This window comes from Maniola hyperantus, chromosome 16 (genome assembly GCF_902806685.2).
Source record: "Maniola hyperantus chromosome 16, iAphHyp1.2, whole genome shotgun sequence".
In the NCBI taxonomy this organism is placed as follows: domain Eukaryota; kingdom Metazoa; phylum Arthropoda; class Insecta; order Lepidoptera; family Nymphalidae; genus Maniola; species Maniola hyperantus.
Window position 1 is genome coordinate 8,605,015 of NC_048551.1, and position 17,232 is coordinate 8,622,246.

The 17,232-nt window shown below is 36.7% G+C and overlaps 1 protein-coding gene across 2 annotated transcripts in view; it reads right to left on the reverse strand.

The window, feature by feature from the left end:
• rsh (radish) overlaps positions 1 to 17,232 on the reverse strand; it is a 269,843-nt gene that overhangs the window by 12,662 nt on the left and 239,949 nt on the right. For both annotated transcript variants that reach the window (XM_069503824.1, XM_034976888.2), the window contains 2 exons: positions 8,255 to 8,435; positions 241 to 385 (listed from right to left, as the gene is read on the reverse strand). In XM_069503824.1, the coding sequence (XP_069359925.1) occupies positions 241 to 385; positions 8,255 to 8,435 (326 nt within the window). The remainder of the gene's footprint in view (positions 1 to 240; positions 386 to 8,254; positions 8,436 to 17,232) is intronic.

The following is a 17,232-nucleotide window of genomic DNA, read 5'->3' on the forward strand; positions in this document are numbered from 1 at the left end:
TGCCATGAAGCTAGGAATCAGCTTATTACTAAGCAGTTTCTTTTAAAAATTGCTTTTTTCCAATTCCATGTTTTACTATGGAACTGAAAAGGGGGATGGCAAGCAGACGGGTACAATTTTTGTGACAAAATATATAAGTAAAGGAAATATACAAAACTTTGATTTATTCCCATTATAGGTACAAAAATATTCACTCCAATATTGATATTATAATATTTCTTCTGAGAACTAATTACCTACCTTTGAGACGAACTTTTTCCCCGAGTACTTGCAAGAACTCGTCAAAAAGGGGCGAATTCTCGTTGTTGTCCAATATTTCTTCCTCGGTGTATTGATTCTCCTTCACGTATATCACTCCGACCTTCAGTTCCGACTTTATGAATACCTGTAGGCGAAAGGTGAATTATAATTAAATGACTATACCTACCTAACCTATTTTTCTCAATGGCTTCATCATCATCATCATGATCAACCCATCCCCGGCTCACTACAGAGCGCGGGTCTCCTCTCAGAGTGAGAAGGGTTTTGCCCATAGTCTACCACGCTGGCCATGTGCGGATTGGTAGACTTCACACACCTTTGAGACATTATGTAGAACTCTCAGGCATGCAGGTTTCCTCACGATGTTTTCCTTCACCGTTAAAGCAAGTGATATTTAATTAATTAAAACGCACATAATTCCGAAAAGTTAGAGGTGCGTTCCCGGGATCGAACCCTCGACCTCCGATCAGAAGGCGGACGTCCTAACCACTAGGCTATTACTGCTACCACTATTATAATTTTAGTGCTATTATAATTTTTCGGAGTTATGTGAGTTTCAAGAAATTAAATATCACGTCAAAACGTTATATAGGTATGAGTGACAGAGACCACGCTCTACAAAGCCGAAATGTCATTCTAAAGGCCGATGTACATTACTTTCGGCTACGTACCTACTGTATTTATTTCATCCTTTACGTGTTTGATTAACAAGCATCGATATACCGGGTACCGTATAAACAGTGGGCTCGAGGGACATCGCCGGATCATTATGATAATGAGGAAGACAATCATCGTTCCTTTTGCCTATCTCTACATTGTTTCTCTGGAGGATCTCGGTAATTTTCGCAACGAGAAATAGATAGTAAGATAATATCTAGAGAACCAAACACTATACATCAAGCGTCATAAAATCTCCCCAACCTTTGGATTAGGTATACAAAGGCGTAGGTAAGATTGAAACTAATAAATATTTTCAAGTAATAATTTACTCACTACCCTTATTTCACTACCCATATTATAAATGCGAAAGTGTGTTTGTTTGTTGGTTTGTCCTTCAATAACGTATAACGGAGCAACGGATCAATGTGATTTTTTGCATGATAGGCTACTTATTATCCCGTTCCCACGGGATTTAAAAAATTATGTTACTTACCTTGAATTCTTTGAGAGAAATAAATAATTCTTTAACCTGAGTTTTTAGGGTAGGTACGGTGGTAAATATTTTTAAAGGTCGCAAGGTAGTACGCGACAGATCAAGATGGCATTTGGGGAGGGAACGCCCTGCATACCCGCACAGGCCCTGCACCAATCCGGTGCGGGCGAGCGTGGGTGACGTGCGGGGCGTTCCCCTCGCCTTCTACACCGATTGCCATTTCAACCTGTCGCGGACTATAGTTCTATGTGTGTTATAAAATAGGTATATACGATAAAGGAGATACGGGGACGCGATAATCTCGTTTAATATCATATTTTCTGTTCCAGGCACCGGATAAATTATAAGTGAATCACAAATATCGGGACGCGGAAGCTATCTCGTTCAGTATTATCTCTTTGATCAACAAGTAGATAGGTAATCTCGTCTTATCGGTAGACAATATAGGTAACTAGATAATGCATTTTCTTCAGCGTGGATTTAGGTTTTTAAAAATCCCGTGAATTCATTGATTGCTCGAGATAAAAAGCAGCCTTATATCACTCTTTCAGGACTAAAATCACGTCGATCCGTTACTCTGTTAAAGGCGATTGAAGGAAAAAGCAATACACCACCAATAAGCAGCAAACCAATACACTTTCGCATTTATAATATCAGCAGTGAAATTATATATATATTTTTTTTTTTTTTTTTTTTTTTTTTTTTTTTTAAATTAAATATTAGCGATATGATTCAAAAGTACTTGTAAAAGTTTAATTGAATAAAAAATATTGTTATTTATTTATTTAGCGTGAAGTGATATTACTGCAGTAGTAAAATATACGACAACTTAGATATAACTTCGAGAAACATTTTTTTTCGCTTATTAATATATGATTGTATCGCTATATAATTATACCTAAGCCGTGACTGGCTACCAGTTACCACCCTGCTGGCAAAGTTAAGTCACCAATTGATTTAGCGTCTAAAATCGTAAAATACGATAATCCTACAGACTAACCCAACAACAAGAAATAGCCCAAATTCCAAAAAAAACCTATAGAATCATCTACAAAGGTTCTTTCATTTAAGAGCAAAGCATGGGGACATCTAGGTTCAATATGTAGGAACATATTATTATTCTATCAGATAATAGCTGATAGAATAATAATATGTTCCTCCAAAATCTCACTCTGCAGATTATCAAAATAAAGTAAGATTCATTTTAATAGCCCAAAATAACCATTAGCGAAATCCGGGTGTCATTTAGCGTAAACCACTTTAAGAAACCGCTCAAATATTTCATTCGGGCCGAGTATTTAAGCACCTGTAATTAATGACAAAGTCAAAGTAATGGAATGGTACCTACTAAAATATTCTGTGGTAATACTGAGCGATTTAAAGCCTTCCTTACTAATTTATGTGAACTCAATTGTCTTGAACTCGGCTCAGGAATCCAATATGCCTAACATCTTTATTGCCTAAACTAAGTTAGTTTCGTAGTCTTAGATGAAGTTGTTTAGAAATTACTTGCCTACATCAAAGTGCTAAAAACTGGTGTAGTATAATATGCTTAACAGACACTAGTTGTCCTACACTAAATAATTAAATTTTATAGACGAATTTAAGGATTATTTCGAACGCGGACGAAGTCACGGGAAAATGCTATATAGTTAGGTAACAGATTTTTTTTACGTCCATGTAATAATTAATATAATCTATCTGTAAATAGGTTTAAAAAGGACAAACTAACTGAATAATAGGGTCAATGGCGCTGGGACTAGAAACTTGAGAGCTTGTAAGTTTTCTGTATAATGTAGACCCGGCACCCTACTAAGAAAGTATTTTGAAAAGTCCCAACGGCCAGCCAATAATCAGTTTTATAGAGACCTAATTTACAGACTTTCTCAAACGTCAATACTTAAGTACTAGTTCATGAAATAAATATAAAAAATAAATAGCTGCCCTATTTATATTTTATACAGCAATTTGAGCATCACAGGCCTCACATATGTACGGTGCATATTGTATATGCTCAAACAAGGGTAGTCGTCTGATGAGAATACATTTTACGACCCTCCTACCTAATAAAGTTCACATAAAAGTATTACAAGCTACGTACGGAATACTTTTTATGTGTACTTTATTACTTCACTTGTTTTGGCCGCAATTCTAGGTAATTGTCTCTGAAGTGTCGTTAAGTGGCATTCTAGATTCTATATCGACGAGTAAGTAGCAATGATAAAATACCTATATTATGTTAAAATAAATTGTCATATTGAAATGTTATTTATTTTATTTAGGTACTAATTTAGTTAAACGAAGGTTTTATACGTAAGTTGTATATTCTGTATTTTTAAATTTAGGCTTTCCGCAGGCAAAGCCAAGATCAAACACTAAAGAGGTGAAGCCTTAGCTTAAGAAATCTAATGCCTGATCCCAACAAAGGTCAAAGTGCCCTAATCATGTAGAATAGGCATTTTACTCGTTCCGCCCAAAAAACAGTCGTAACAGCAACAGAAAAAAATAAACTCCCTTATTTTTAGATTTCAATCAGTAGATGTAGGATAAATAGTTGGGTGGACTGAATGAGTGGGCATTAGTATTCTCGTCTCTGCCACGTGGAGCATTAATGGAATTGGATATTTGCAGTTCATTACTTTAGAAGTGTATTTTTAAGTAGGTATTTTGTATTGTAGGCGGATTTTTCCCTTGCCTCCTTTACTACTCCCCGACGCTCCATACAAGCGAACTGATTTAATTACACATACACTGATTTAATTACACTCACTAATACCGGTATACCGGCCTGTCCGCACACGATTTGCATGTGTGTGTAGGTAATGGTATACCTGAGGTAATGGTACTATGAGCGAAGTCAATCGCGCGGGACAAGGACAATCAACATTAGAAATTGGGCATGCAGATAGCAATTATGAAGTGGATTTTAAAAAATTCAATTCCTAAAGGGGAAAAACAGGGGTTTGAATTTGTGTAGTCTACGCGGACGAAGTCGCAGACATAAGCTAGTTACAATATACGTTCGCTTGTGCCTTGGAAATAGGTACACGTAAAGCCATTGATCCTTCGCCTGATGCGTCGGATTTCCGCCCCGTCAGGACTAGGAGAGTGAGGGAATAAAAAATGCACCTATGTTTGCGAGCACACTTGAACTCCATATTAATATCTCGGTTCAATTAGGTAAGACAATCTTTATCATTAATATATTTTTGATTACTTATTGTTGATTGTAAAAGATAATAAATTAGATAGTAACGAACTTTTCATTAATATAAAAAAATCTAATAGACATTTCGTTATTCAAACAAGTTTTCTATTACTTAAGGAAGAGTACCTAAGTATTGATTTATTAGTTGTTGAAGGTTAAAACATTTTTATATAGGTACCTACTTAAACATGCCTACTTTAATAATTGTAAGTACATCATAATAAAAGCCACTTATCTCCACCGAAGAACGCCTCGAACTCTCTAAAAACTTTTACTTATCATCGCATCGCAAAAGCTCTCACGCAAACAAATTTTTCTGAAAGGCTTTGTCTGAACACGGCAACAATTCCAGGTGAAATTTCGTTTCTTGGCATTAATTCACACATGCCTGGCTGTTATATTCATTAAATCCGACGTATTTCAGTGAATTTCCAACATAAAAGACGGACAGCACGAGTCGAGTCTCTCAACAAAGTTTTGACTTACCTCCGACGGCACTTAATGAATATTGGCAGTTCGCTGGATCGAACAAACTTGCCCTTAAGCGTGCTAACCAAAAATTGGTCTTATATTCTATAATTCTAGAACACATTTTCAAATACCGAAGTCTGGCGTAAAATTAGCGGTTTAAAATGGATTACATTTTCGGAAAACTGTATTATGTGGATTATGCTTATTGAAGCGTTGTGCTATTCTGATTGGGTAAAGAGGATTGAGGCCGTCCAAATATCAATAACGGATGATAACTACTAGAATAGTTTTGTTTGTACTGTCTGAACCTAACAAGCTTTAGTGAGCTTTTAGTAAATGCTTCTACTAAACATGAGTTCCAAATTTCAACTGAGTTCCAAGAAAAATCGGTTTATTATAACAACTCAGTTATAGTCAGTACAAAATGATTCCTCACTCCTTTTAACTCTACAGGTCAACTGTCATGTCAAAAGTGCAGTTCACCTTTAAATTAAGGACTAAAAATCGTACTTTTTACATGAAATTTGACACATAAACTTAAAATGGCGCGTAAGGAGGTCAATTTTACGCGTAATATATATAAGTACCTACCTCATTTACTGAGTGTTTCACCAATATTTGAAAAGCACTCACTCTAATTTTAATTAACATCGTCTAGAAGTCAAAGCTTTAAGGTCGACGCATACACATCGAATTTGTTCGTACAGATTGAAGTTTTAATGGTAGGAGGTTAAATCTGGATCACTCATTTTAGTAAGCTTTTTAATAAAATTAGTTTTAACTTTTGTTATAATATGTGCTTAATTTAAAATTTTCAATGGTGCAACGAATCGACCTGAGTTTGCATGGATAGAGTTTTAACTCCTTTTTAGAGTTTTACGACCTGGAGAGTGGGGACGTAAACTAATTTTTATTGCAATATACGTTTCCATGGAAACCTATAATGTAATAAAAATCATATACAATATCTGTCACCGGCTATACTCACTAGTCCACGTTAGCCCAACTAGTTTCGAACCCATCCGGGGTCCTTTTGTCAAGGGAGCCACGCGTACGCGTCCACTCCTTGAAAAAGGACTGACGGTGACAGATATTGTGTATAATGGAAATCACTGACGATAGTTTAAACGCTAAAATGATAAAAATCAGTTTACATCCAAAGAGTTTCCATGGAGTTTTAAAAAGCCTAAATCTACGTCATCATCTTGTACCGTAATTTGTGAAGTACCGTACATTTAGCCAATTAGGTATAACAACTGCGACTTCAATCAATGTATACTAATCACAACTTTTGTATTAAGGAGATCGTACGTCCGAATTCGAAGTGTCTGTAGTAGTCCTTATTTATAACAGGTCCATTAAATTAAACATAAAACGCTCCACTCTCGTTAAAAGGCCGACTTGATACGTTCCCCCAGAGTAGTTTTGCTTGAAACTTGTCATTAGTTCATTACTGTGATTAGTTGAACCTGTAAGGAGGGTTGTTCAAGAGGTAAGGGAGGGTAAGGCGCCCTCCCTAAGTTCTCATTAATGTTTCACGACTATGAGCGGCGGCGTCATTTATTTCGTAATTGGGATCTGAAGAAACAAAAGCAGCGGAAATAAAGCGAGCCGGTAAAATGTAAATGATTGCTTTGAGTTGCGTATACTCAACAAATTTTAGCGCAAACCCTTTTTTCCCAACTAGATTTTCTAATACCTATCTGCCAAAGCAAAGTGACTTCTGTCAGAAATCGGCAATTTATTTTATGGCACCAATGATTTGGGCCGTCCAAGATTTTCAACACGTCAAACATAACAATTGCCTAAGAATTACCATCACTTGATAACAATTTAAAAGACTTACCTATTAAAATTATTATACCTATAGATGGAAAAAATTGCTCGCACATCATTTATGAAGATAAAAAAGTTCAGCATAGGAAGGACTTGGTAAAACTATAAGGGTTCTTTGTTTACTACGGAACCCTAAAAACTGAGTGTTGATCTTCAGAAATGGTAAAGCGCATGAAGAAATAAAGATAGAAAGATGTTTTTGTGTAAAGCCACAGAATACTTAATAGAATAGGTAGTAATGTCTCCAGTAAGGTAAAACTCAATCCAGCCTAAACATTTTGAACAAATTGTTTATCTTCTTTGGGTAAAACGTTTGCCGGTGTTTCAGTAGGCCTAGTCGGATGCCACAAGCCAGATAAGACACTGTTCCAGTTAAGGGTTGTGTTTATTTCATTTCCCGTGAGATTTTATCATCTTATTATGTATTTATATATTTAAACAGGTACATCCGCTAATATTATTTCGCTCGGGGTGAATTTATTTGCTCAGAAACAAAATTATAATCAGTTTTGCGAAAGCCAAAGACCTCGTTAGCGTTTATTTGAAAGTCAAAGTGAGGGTTTGTGCAATATTGTTTTCCGTTTTTCTTAGCATAATATATTTTTAGGTTGAGATTGATAACCATGAATTATTTATGTATGATGGTGAATTTTCTTTTAAAGGTGAGAGTGCAGTGAGTGTAATATTATAAACCTATCTGGTAAATCGGATAATGTTCTTTTTAGTTTTTACCATTTATGGCAAAGAAAGGTTCTTAGGATGGATACAGTCTAACTAACCTATACTTACTTGGGTTAGTTTTGACAGTTTTTCTGGTTGTTGAGATGTTAACTTTTTGGTTTGATTCGACTTACTGGGTCTAGTTTCAGCAGTTCTTCAATCGTTTCAGAGGTGGGTTGATGTTGACCTTCTTCCCGAGTGATCAGAACTTATCTTCCTTCCAATTATAGTTGAATTGCTGTTATCAAATGGTGTAAATTTTTGCTTTGACTCGACTTACTTGGTCTAGTTTTATTAGTTTTTTAGGTGTGTCGGATAGTTGGCCCAGCATTACTGGTGGGTTGATGTTAACCTCCTTCTCGAGCAATTAGATCACTTCTACCCGGTTATACAGTTGATCTGTTGTTGTCCAATGATCTTGATTTTTGATTTGGCTCGACTTACTTGGTCTAATTTCAGCTGTTTAGGCATGTCAGACACTTGGTTCAGCATTGGAAGCGGGTTGATGTTGAACTCCTTTCCAACCAATCGGACAACTTTCTTCCGGTTGTACAGTGGGCCCGATGTTGTCAGATGACGTTGATTTTCGGTTTGATTCGACTTACTTGGTCTAGTTTCAGCAGTTCTTCAGGCGTGTCGGGCAGTTGCCCCAGCATCAGAGGTGGGTTGATGTTGACCTCCTTCCCGAGTGAGCGGACCACTTCCTCCCGGTTATAGCGGTCGGCGAACACGCACGACGCCGGAATCAGACCATGGACCGTGTAGCTTATTGCTCGTACTAGAATCCTGCAGAAGATAAGCTGTTTTATTTCCACATCTTAATAATATCACTACCCATAATATAAATGCGAAAGTGTGTTTGTTTGTTGGTTTGTCTTTCAATCACGTCGCAACAGAGCAACGGATTGACGTGATTTTTTGCATGGGTAGGTATAGTTAAAGACCTGGAGAGTGACATAAGGTACTTTTTATTCCAAAAAATCAAAGAGTTCCTACGGGCTTTTAAAAATCTTAATCTACGTGGACGAAGTCGCGGGTTGATGCTAGTTATCAAATAAATATTAGTGAAAATTTATTATAAAGTCATCGGTTTGTTGGTTAATTTAGTAACCGGTATATGATCGAGATCATCTCAAGGTATCGCCAGCCCCATATTGAGCACGGGTTTCCACTCAGAATAGAAAGGGTTTTGACTTTAGACTCTAAAGTCTAAACCCTTTCTATTCTGAGTGGAGTCACAACTCAACTCCACCACGCTGGCCAAGTGTAGATTGGCAGAATTCACACCCTTGAGAACATTACAGAGGATTCTTAAGAATGCAGGTTCCCTCACGTTCCTTCACCGTTAAAGTAAGTGGTATTGAACTGCTTAGAATGCAATAACTAGGTATATATGTAGGTATAAGTTATAACTATATGCGTGTTCGGGATCGAACCCCGAATCCCCGAATAGGAAGTCTTAAGCACTAGCCGCATCGAGTCCGCACCGGGTTAGCGCGGGAGCTATGCGGGTGTGCGGGACGTTCCCTCCCAGAGTACCATCTCGACCTGCCGCGTACTATACCTAAATGTGTTAGTAACCTAAACAAAAATTATAACGCTTTTGTGTACTTTATAAGTAAAATACAGGGTTGATAAGCTATAGATTCAAAAACAAATATTTTATATTCCGCCATTCATCTCGTTTTGGTTAGTCAGAAATGTCTGACAGTCGGAAAGGGTAGATCGACAGCGTTGCCAGAACAATAGAGACTCAAATAGAGATTAATTTGGAGGCTTCAATTACGGAACCCTAAAAACGAAACAACATGCGCGTAATCATGCCTGTCTATCAAACGTGAAAAAGGTAAACATTGAAAAATTAGATAAGCCATCAATCATACAGCTAATCCTTAAAGCCCTACGCGTTTACAATGTAAAAGTTTTCTAAAATAATTTAATATAAAAAATTTCTAAATAAAAAAAAAAAATCTCATTGCAAAGAATTTTCATTGTTATTCCACGCAAATATGCGAATCACAAACTTTGTAACAAGGAGATATTTGGAATTGCGACCCGGTCTTACCAAAAGTAAAGAAAGAAACGAAAACCTTAAAATGGAATGCTGCGTAGGTGACGCGGCGTTACGTTTTCGGTCTAAAAGTTAACGCAAATGAGCGCATCTTGTCTGCGACTAATTTTTATCCCACAGCGGCTATTGGCGGTGAAAAACGATATCCAGTTGTTCGCTGAAACTCCGCAGTTGCTCTTTTCTAAGATTATAAGATTATTAAGCAATAAGTATAACAGTAATTAATGACTCCCGAGTCAAATTCATGCTTTTTCATCGTTTACATAATCTTCGATTGTGTAATACTCTTTTTCCAGAAGCATTAAATTTGTGTAAAGGCAAGTCTAAAATTGATTGGGGAATTTTGTTATTTAAAAGATTACACTCATTATCACAAACAACTTTTGTGAGTGCAGGAATCGCAAGTGTAGGTATTTCTTCTAAGCCTTAGGTTTAAGAATAACTACTTGTGTTCTATTTTGGCTGAATTTTGTTCAAACTGACTGTGAATTAATGGATCTGCGATGGGCGTTAATTTAAAAAAAAACCCATGTTTGCAAAGGCAGCCTTATCTCTACCTACTAAAAATCTGTACCTCGTTGTAGCAGACGGTACATAAAAAATGCTCTCTTACATATTAAAATGAATTTCTCGTTAGAATATTTTTGGCATATTCACTGCAAATTCCGGTATTTTCATTACTCCATGTCATAGGATAAGTGAGAAAGCCACGTGAAAACTGAGGAATTTAATTAAAAGACCTTCTTCAAAGTTATAGGTAGTCTTATATTATACAGCATTTTAGGAAAATTCTAGTTGTAAGATAATATTGACAAGAATTTATATAAACATTTTGTTTGGCTTCAAAGGCGAGTGTTCTGGGAATTATAATCATAATATTTTTGATGAATTTATTATGTTCTTATAATGTGATACCTACTTACTATCAGATACCTAGGCATGTGTTACTCTCGCTTATGTCGATGGTTGTAAGTTCAATTCTTGATTCGAGTTTCGAATTCGACGATCAAGTTATGAGTGGCAATTCAAATATTTTGTATTTATATTCACCCAATTACGAAGCAATGAGAATAAAAAAAGAAAATAAATACTAAGCTGATTATAAATCTAAATATATAAAAGGAAAAGAAAAGGTAACTGTCTGACTGACTGACTGATCTATCAACGTACAGCTTAAATTACTTGACGGATGGGTCGAGCTAGAATTTGGCATGCAGACATCGATGCATGCAGATAGCTGTCATGACGCGGACGTAGACATCCGCTAAGAAAGGATTTTTGAAAATTCAACCATGGGGTAAAATATGTCTTTGAATAAACCTAGTCCACGCGGACGAAGTCGCGCGTATTAGCCAGTGTTTCATAATGTTAAATGCTGTTTGCGAAATTTTAAAGTACGGAAAAGTACCTACCGTCTATATAACTTAACTATTATTTTGTTTCCAAATGAGAACTAAATGAAACGTATAACGGAAACGTTCCGAACAGATTGAAACGACGTCGTTTGGAATGTTAGCATCCGATTAGAACTTTATTTTGTACGTTTTGTGGTTTTATGTAAATTGTATGTATACAAAATCGATAAACAATTTCTTTTAAGAAGGCTACAATGTAGGTACCAATACAATTACGTTTAATTTGAAATTTGTTAAATAACAAGACATGACATATTTTTTTAAACCCATCACACGCTTTTTTTCAAAACCCATGAAACGTTCGGCAATGCTCTATGGCCTACCACTTTATATTCTAATATGTAGGTACCTATATTATATCTAAATAACCTACCTTTGTAACTGAGGAAGTTGCAACAAAAACAGTCCAGTAGTTTTTCAGGAAACCGGTGACAGAATAAAAAACCGACCAACTGCGAGTCAGGTTTACGCACCGAGGGTTCCGTACTCGGGTATTTTTTTCGAGATTTTGCATGATAAATCAAAAACTATTATGCATAAAATAATTAAAACCCTGTTTTAGAATGTGCAGATAAAGTCCTATCATATTCCGCCCCACTTGGTATTGGTATCTTACTTTGAAAATTAAAAATACTTACTAATTATTTGTTCATGAACACATTTTATTTTGTTTTGTGATGTAACCACTTTATGGTTTTTGGATTTTCCCCTTTACTTGTGCCATAAGACCTATAGATCAACGGGAAGTACCCTATAGGTTTCTTGACAGATAGACAGACAACAAGGTGATCCTATAGGGGTTCCCTTTTTCCTTTTGAGGTACGGAACCCTAAAAATTCAAAACACACAGGTAAAAGTCTTCATTGAAAAATTGTAATAAAATTTTATATTACACGAGTAAAGAAAGAACTTTTACTAGTGAATTAATTAACTTACAAGTGGTAAATGAAAATTATTAAAACTCTCATGATTGCAGCGCTTTGCCGTAAAATAAGTATGAGAACCTGCTCTGACGTGGTATACCTATGCAAGGCAAAAACGGCATCAAAATCGCTTCAGAAGTTTTTGCCGAAAATTGGCCTATTTAGCACTTCCTGATGATGATGTACTCAGTATAATATGTTTAAGAATCTATTCGAAAGGCTTAAAAACATTCGAATACTTTCTGAGAAAAATGGCTACAGAAATAAGTACCTACTACAACTTTTTACCCCAAACGCATTGAATTAAGTACAAGATTAAAAGTTATAAGCATTTACGGAAGTTTCATATGTACTTTACTTTACAATAAAATACAATTCATGCTAGACCGTGCCGCATCCGTGCGCCGTCCTTTGTCAAATTAAAGGTATGTTTCCGAACCACGCTGTCGCGGCAGCAATGTAGCGGAACATTGATGCCTAGCTCGGAATGTAATGTCATATTATAAGCTTATAGAGATTGTATGGGGACCAGTAGTGCCGTGACAGGACTGTGACAGCTGGTGACAGCACTGTAGCGGCAGCGCTACTGCGTGCAGCGTGGTTCGGAATCATACCTTTATGACAAATCCTTGGCTAGTGCACGGCGAATGATTTATGACAACACGTGGTACGAGCCGTGCCACGTACGAAGCGTTGACGAGGCACGGATCCAATACTTCACGAACATTTTATACAGTTTATGCTTTACCGTGCCGAGTCCGTGCACGGACGCCACACGGCACTAAATCATGCTTAAGCGTCCAGTTCCCTGTAATTAAATCCCGTATTTTCCCGTCGCCCCGCAGTTTTCCTATGAAAGAGAATAATGAAAATGCCGGTATCCGTCGTGACTTGTGAGTATGCCAAGTATCCCTGCGAGAAATGCCTATGTGACGAGAGAAATCGTATGTGACGCGTCTAGATTTTACTTCGTCATTATTTTCAATTACTTAAAGTCATACTCTGACGGTGGAAGAAGATAAAAAAAAATCCAAAAAAATATAAAAACCGACAAAATCCATACTAATATTATAGAAGCGAAAGTGTGTCTGTCTGTCTGACTGTGTCTGCTAGCTATTCACGGCACAACAGTTCAACCAATTTAAATGAAAATTGATACAGAGTTAGCTAACGTCCCGGGGAAAGACATAGGCTACTTTTTGTCCCGGAAAATTAAAAATTAAAAAGGGATTTTTAAAAAACTTAAATCCACGCGGATGAAGTCGCGAGCATCCTCTAGTTAAAATGAATCGCTTTTTAATATCAACTGAAACTGCTAATTTAGTTAACTAGAACTATTCCAATCAAGTAAGCACTGTTGATTTCAAACATAAATTCAATAGCAATATTCAAGTTGGCAAAAGATCAATCGAGCATTCCTCATAAATGAACTTTACAGTATATTAGTTCGATAGAGCACTTTGTACTTAACTTCGTCGATGACACCAAGAATATGACATATTGGAATCAATAGTACCTGTAAGTCCGCGGATGGTTGAGGTGGTATGAGTGAGGGGCGGGGGGACGCCCCGCACACCATTGCCATTTCTACCTGTCGCGTAAGTAGTATTGAAATCTAATATTTGCTTGATATGTCAGTTTGTTGAAATCTCTACATCTATTTCTCGTTAGTTTGGCTATTGTGAATTTTTCAATAGCACCTATAAAAAGATTGCCGAATAACCATTGAATAAAAAAAAGATTAGTGTACATACCTAATCTTAAAACCTAGTTTGAAAAGTTAAAAATTCCAATATCTAATTCAATCGATCTATCTTTCTACGACACTAAATTGTAAACCGACATATTTAGTTGCTATAAATAAATTTTCATTTCATTTTCATTTCATCTACATATGCCTACATTTTGGAGGCCCAAAGTAATTTTTTGGATTTACGAACAGCACTATTATAAATGTAGCTCAGTTTACACGTCAATTTTTGGAAAAAACTTTCAATCACATTCCCTTTACCGATCCTTTTGAAAGGAAACTATAATACGCGACAGGTCAAGATGGCATTTTACCCGCGCTCGCCTGCACAGGATTAGCGCGGGGGGTGTGTGCGGGGCGTTCCCTCCCCGATTGCCATCTCGACCTGTCGCGTACTATAAGCACACAGTAATTTTGGGCAAACTAATTCCAAGTAACTAGCGCTAGCTTACCTATCAACAAAATTTTCGCTTGACTTATATTTTACTGCATTTATTTATAAAGAAACGTACAAAAAACCGGTCAAGTGCCATTGTGCAATATATAACATTACATAATATGTAATTTTTAAACGTAGCTTATATATATAAAGCATATAAAGCTGTGATAGCCTAGTGGTTAGGACGTCCGCCTTCTAATCGGAGGTCGGGGGTTCGATCCCGGGCACGCACCTGTAACTTTTCGGAGTTATATGCGTTTTAATTAACTAAATATCACACTTGCTTTAACGGTGAAGGAAAACATCGTGAGGAAACCTGCATGCCTGAGAGTTCTCCATAATGTTCTCAAAGGTGTGTGAAGTCTACCAATCCGCACATGGCCAGCGTGGTAGACTATGGCCAAAACCCTTCTCACTCTGAGAGGAGACCCGCGCTCTGTAGTGAGCCGGTGATGGGTTGATCATGATGATGATGATGATATAAAGCATGGCGATCATTTTGAAATTTTTACTATTTGTGTAATAGCAGCAGTAAAAATTACACACTCTATGAAAATTTCAACACTCTACCTATTATGGTTAATAAGCTATATATACACACCATTGATAGACAGACGGACGGACATACGTATCGATAGCGAGGCTTAGGTACTTAGTAATACGGGTCCCATACCAGAAGGGTGCTAAGCCTTTCGGTACGGAACCTTAAAAAGAAAGTAAGAGCGAAAAGATTTGCGGTAAAGAAATCACGAATCTAAGTTGAGTTGAGCAAGCATGGTGGAGCTCTTCTCATTTGAAACACATGTTACATTACTTTTGGCTCGTTGAAATATTCAAAGTTCGATAATACATAGAACCCTAGGGATCGGCTTATACCTATTGCGGTGTAGGGTGTTGAGTGAGGTTATTAATGGTAGTAGTCGGGAAGTATATTTCTTGTTGATTTAAACACGAATCCTCTAGGGCGAAATGGTTTTGAACTAATGAGTCAACACATTATGAGCACTGTAAACATTTGACAGGCGAGTAATATATTATGTGTATTTGTATAATTGTAGGTAGCTTTGATTCTAATTTACTTAAGTATACCTATATTATACGTACGTAAGGAATTCTGCTATACGTTCCAAAACGCAAGCTGAAGTTGGCCTTGCAGCCGCTCCACTCAAATGGGACTGCGGGCACGTCATGTATGCCGTATGCCAGATGACTTATGGGCAAAATCTGCTTCTTTCTGGACTCCCAAGAATCATCAACGCCAGCCTGGTAGGCCGAGGCGACGTTGGCGTGATGAATAAGATAAGTTTACAGTTACGTGGCCTGAAGAGGCACGGAATAGAGAATGATGGAAGGATCGGAGGGAGGCCTTTGCCCAGACGTGGGACAGTAGTCACTACATGCTGATTTAGATTAGATTAGATATATTATACGGTACTTATACCTAATATCATTTAGGTTATCATTTCTGTGGCTTTATAAGTTTCTAGCAAAATATGGAAAATGCAAGTCTTCAAAGTCTCAAAGTTCAAAATAAAGTCGAAGCGATACTTTTTCTGTCATAATGACTAACTTTTAACAAAGGTATTATACATTATCTAAAACAAGACCCCGCCTAAAGTTTCTGTAATAAGACCCTATGTTTAACTTTTTGATACTAAGTACTTACACTACAAGAAAATATTATTCGAGGAAATTGAGCAATTAGTAAGTATTATAATGATCGGAAACAATTTTACCGTGTACCTAGAGCGAAGAAGATCAAAGTGAAATAAGTTTATAAACGCTGTTTGAAAATGCAAAACTACTTTATCATAAGTTAAAGAGCAACATGTTTGTACGGGGAAAGGAAAAACTTTACAATATCATCAATCTTCTCAACTTTTCAGTGCAGGAAATAACAGGGTTTTTTTAATTTAATTTAAAGCTAGATTTATCTATACTAAGTATACTATACCATCGATGTACTAAGACAGCTTTTTTGTCTATCTATCTGTTATCTAAACTACTTACCCAAAATTAAAGTAGGTATTTAGTTCTGAAGAAGCGGTGATACCCTAGCCATAGGCTTCCTATTCAGGGGTTTGTCAACTTTAGCGGTGAAAGAAAACATCGCGAGGAAACCTACATGTCTGAAATTAGAGTTCTCTTCTCTTGTTTTTCTCTACAAAGTTTGCCTATCTATTTCGGTCAGGTAATGGCCCTGTGTAAAAATTACTGTCCTAACAGTTCGGGGTTAGAATACGGATGGAATAGTAAGCAGGCCCCATTTGTTAAGCAAAATTAACTTGGAAAAATCAGGTAGTAAACAACTGTCTTTACGCTATCGTTAAATCTATTTGGCAGAGCTTCATTTCATTTTAAATGCCATTAAACATAGCGTATTGTAGGTAATGGGGAGGTTATCAAACACATAAATCTGTGAAAGGAAATGGACAGCGCTATTTAACGGCCATAACACGGGGCCCTAAAGTTTAATTTACTTGCTTTGATGTTGTAATGGTATATAATAGTACATAACATTCCAGGCCTACTTTTTATTCCAGAAAATGAAGAACCACACAGGATTTTAAAGAGCCTACTGTTGTGTTTCACTCGACGCGGTTGTAATATGTGATCAACATAACACGAGCCTTTCTGCTTTACTTTCCGGCTTTGTGTAAACGGAACAAATTTAATTACATTGCATCCCAACTAGTCCTTTTTATTAATTAAATTTTTGTACGACCATTTCGATGTCGTCTGTCGAGTCAGCTAACAACATAGTACATTTTAATAAAGTGAAGAGTAACTGGGTCACCGAGCCAAAACCGTTTTATCGGATAATCTTTTGAAATAGACCGGGGATGAGATAGCGCTTTCGCGGTTTGAAATAAGGGGAAATTCTCTCATGTTCAAGAAAGATCTGAGAATATTTCAGGCAGGCACCACGAATTGGGATGATGCCTATGTCAAAAATAAATTATTTCTCAGGAATTATTAAGTAGA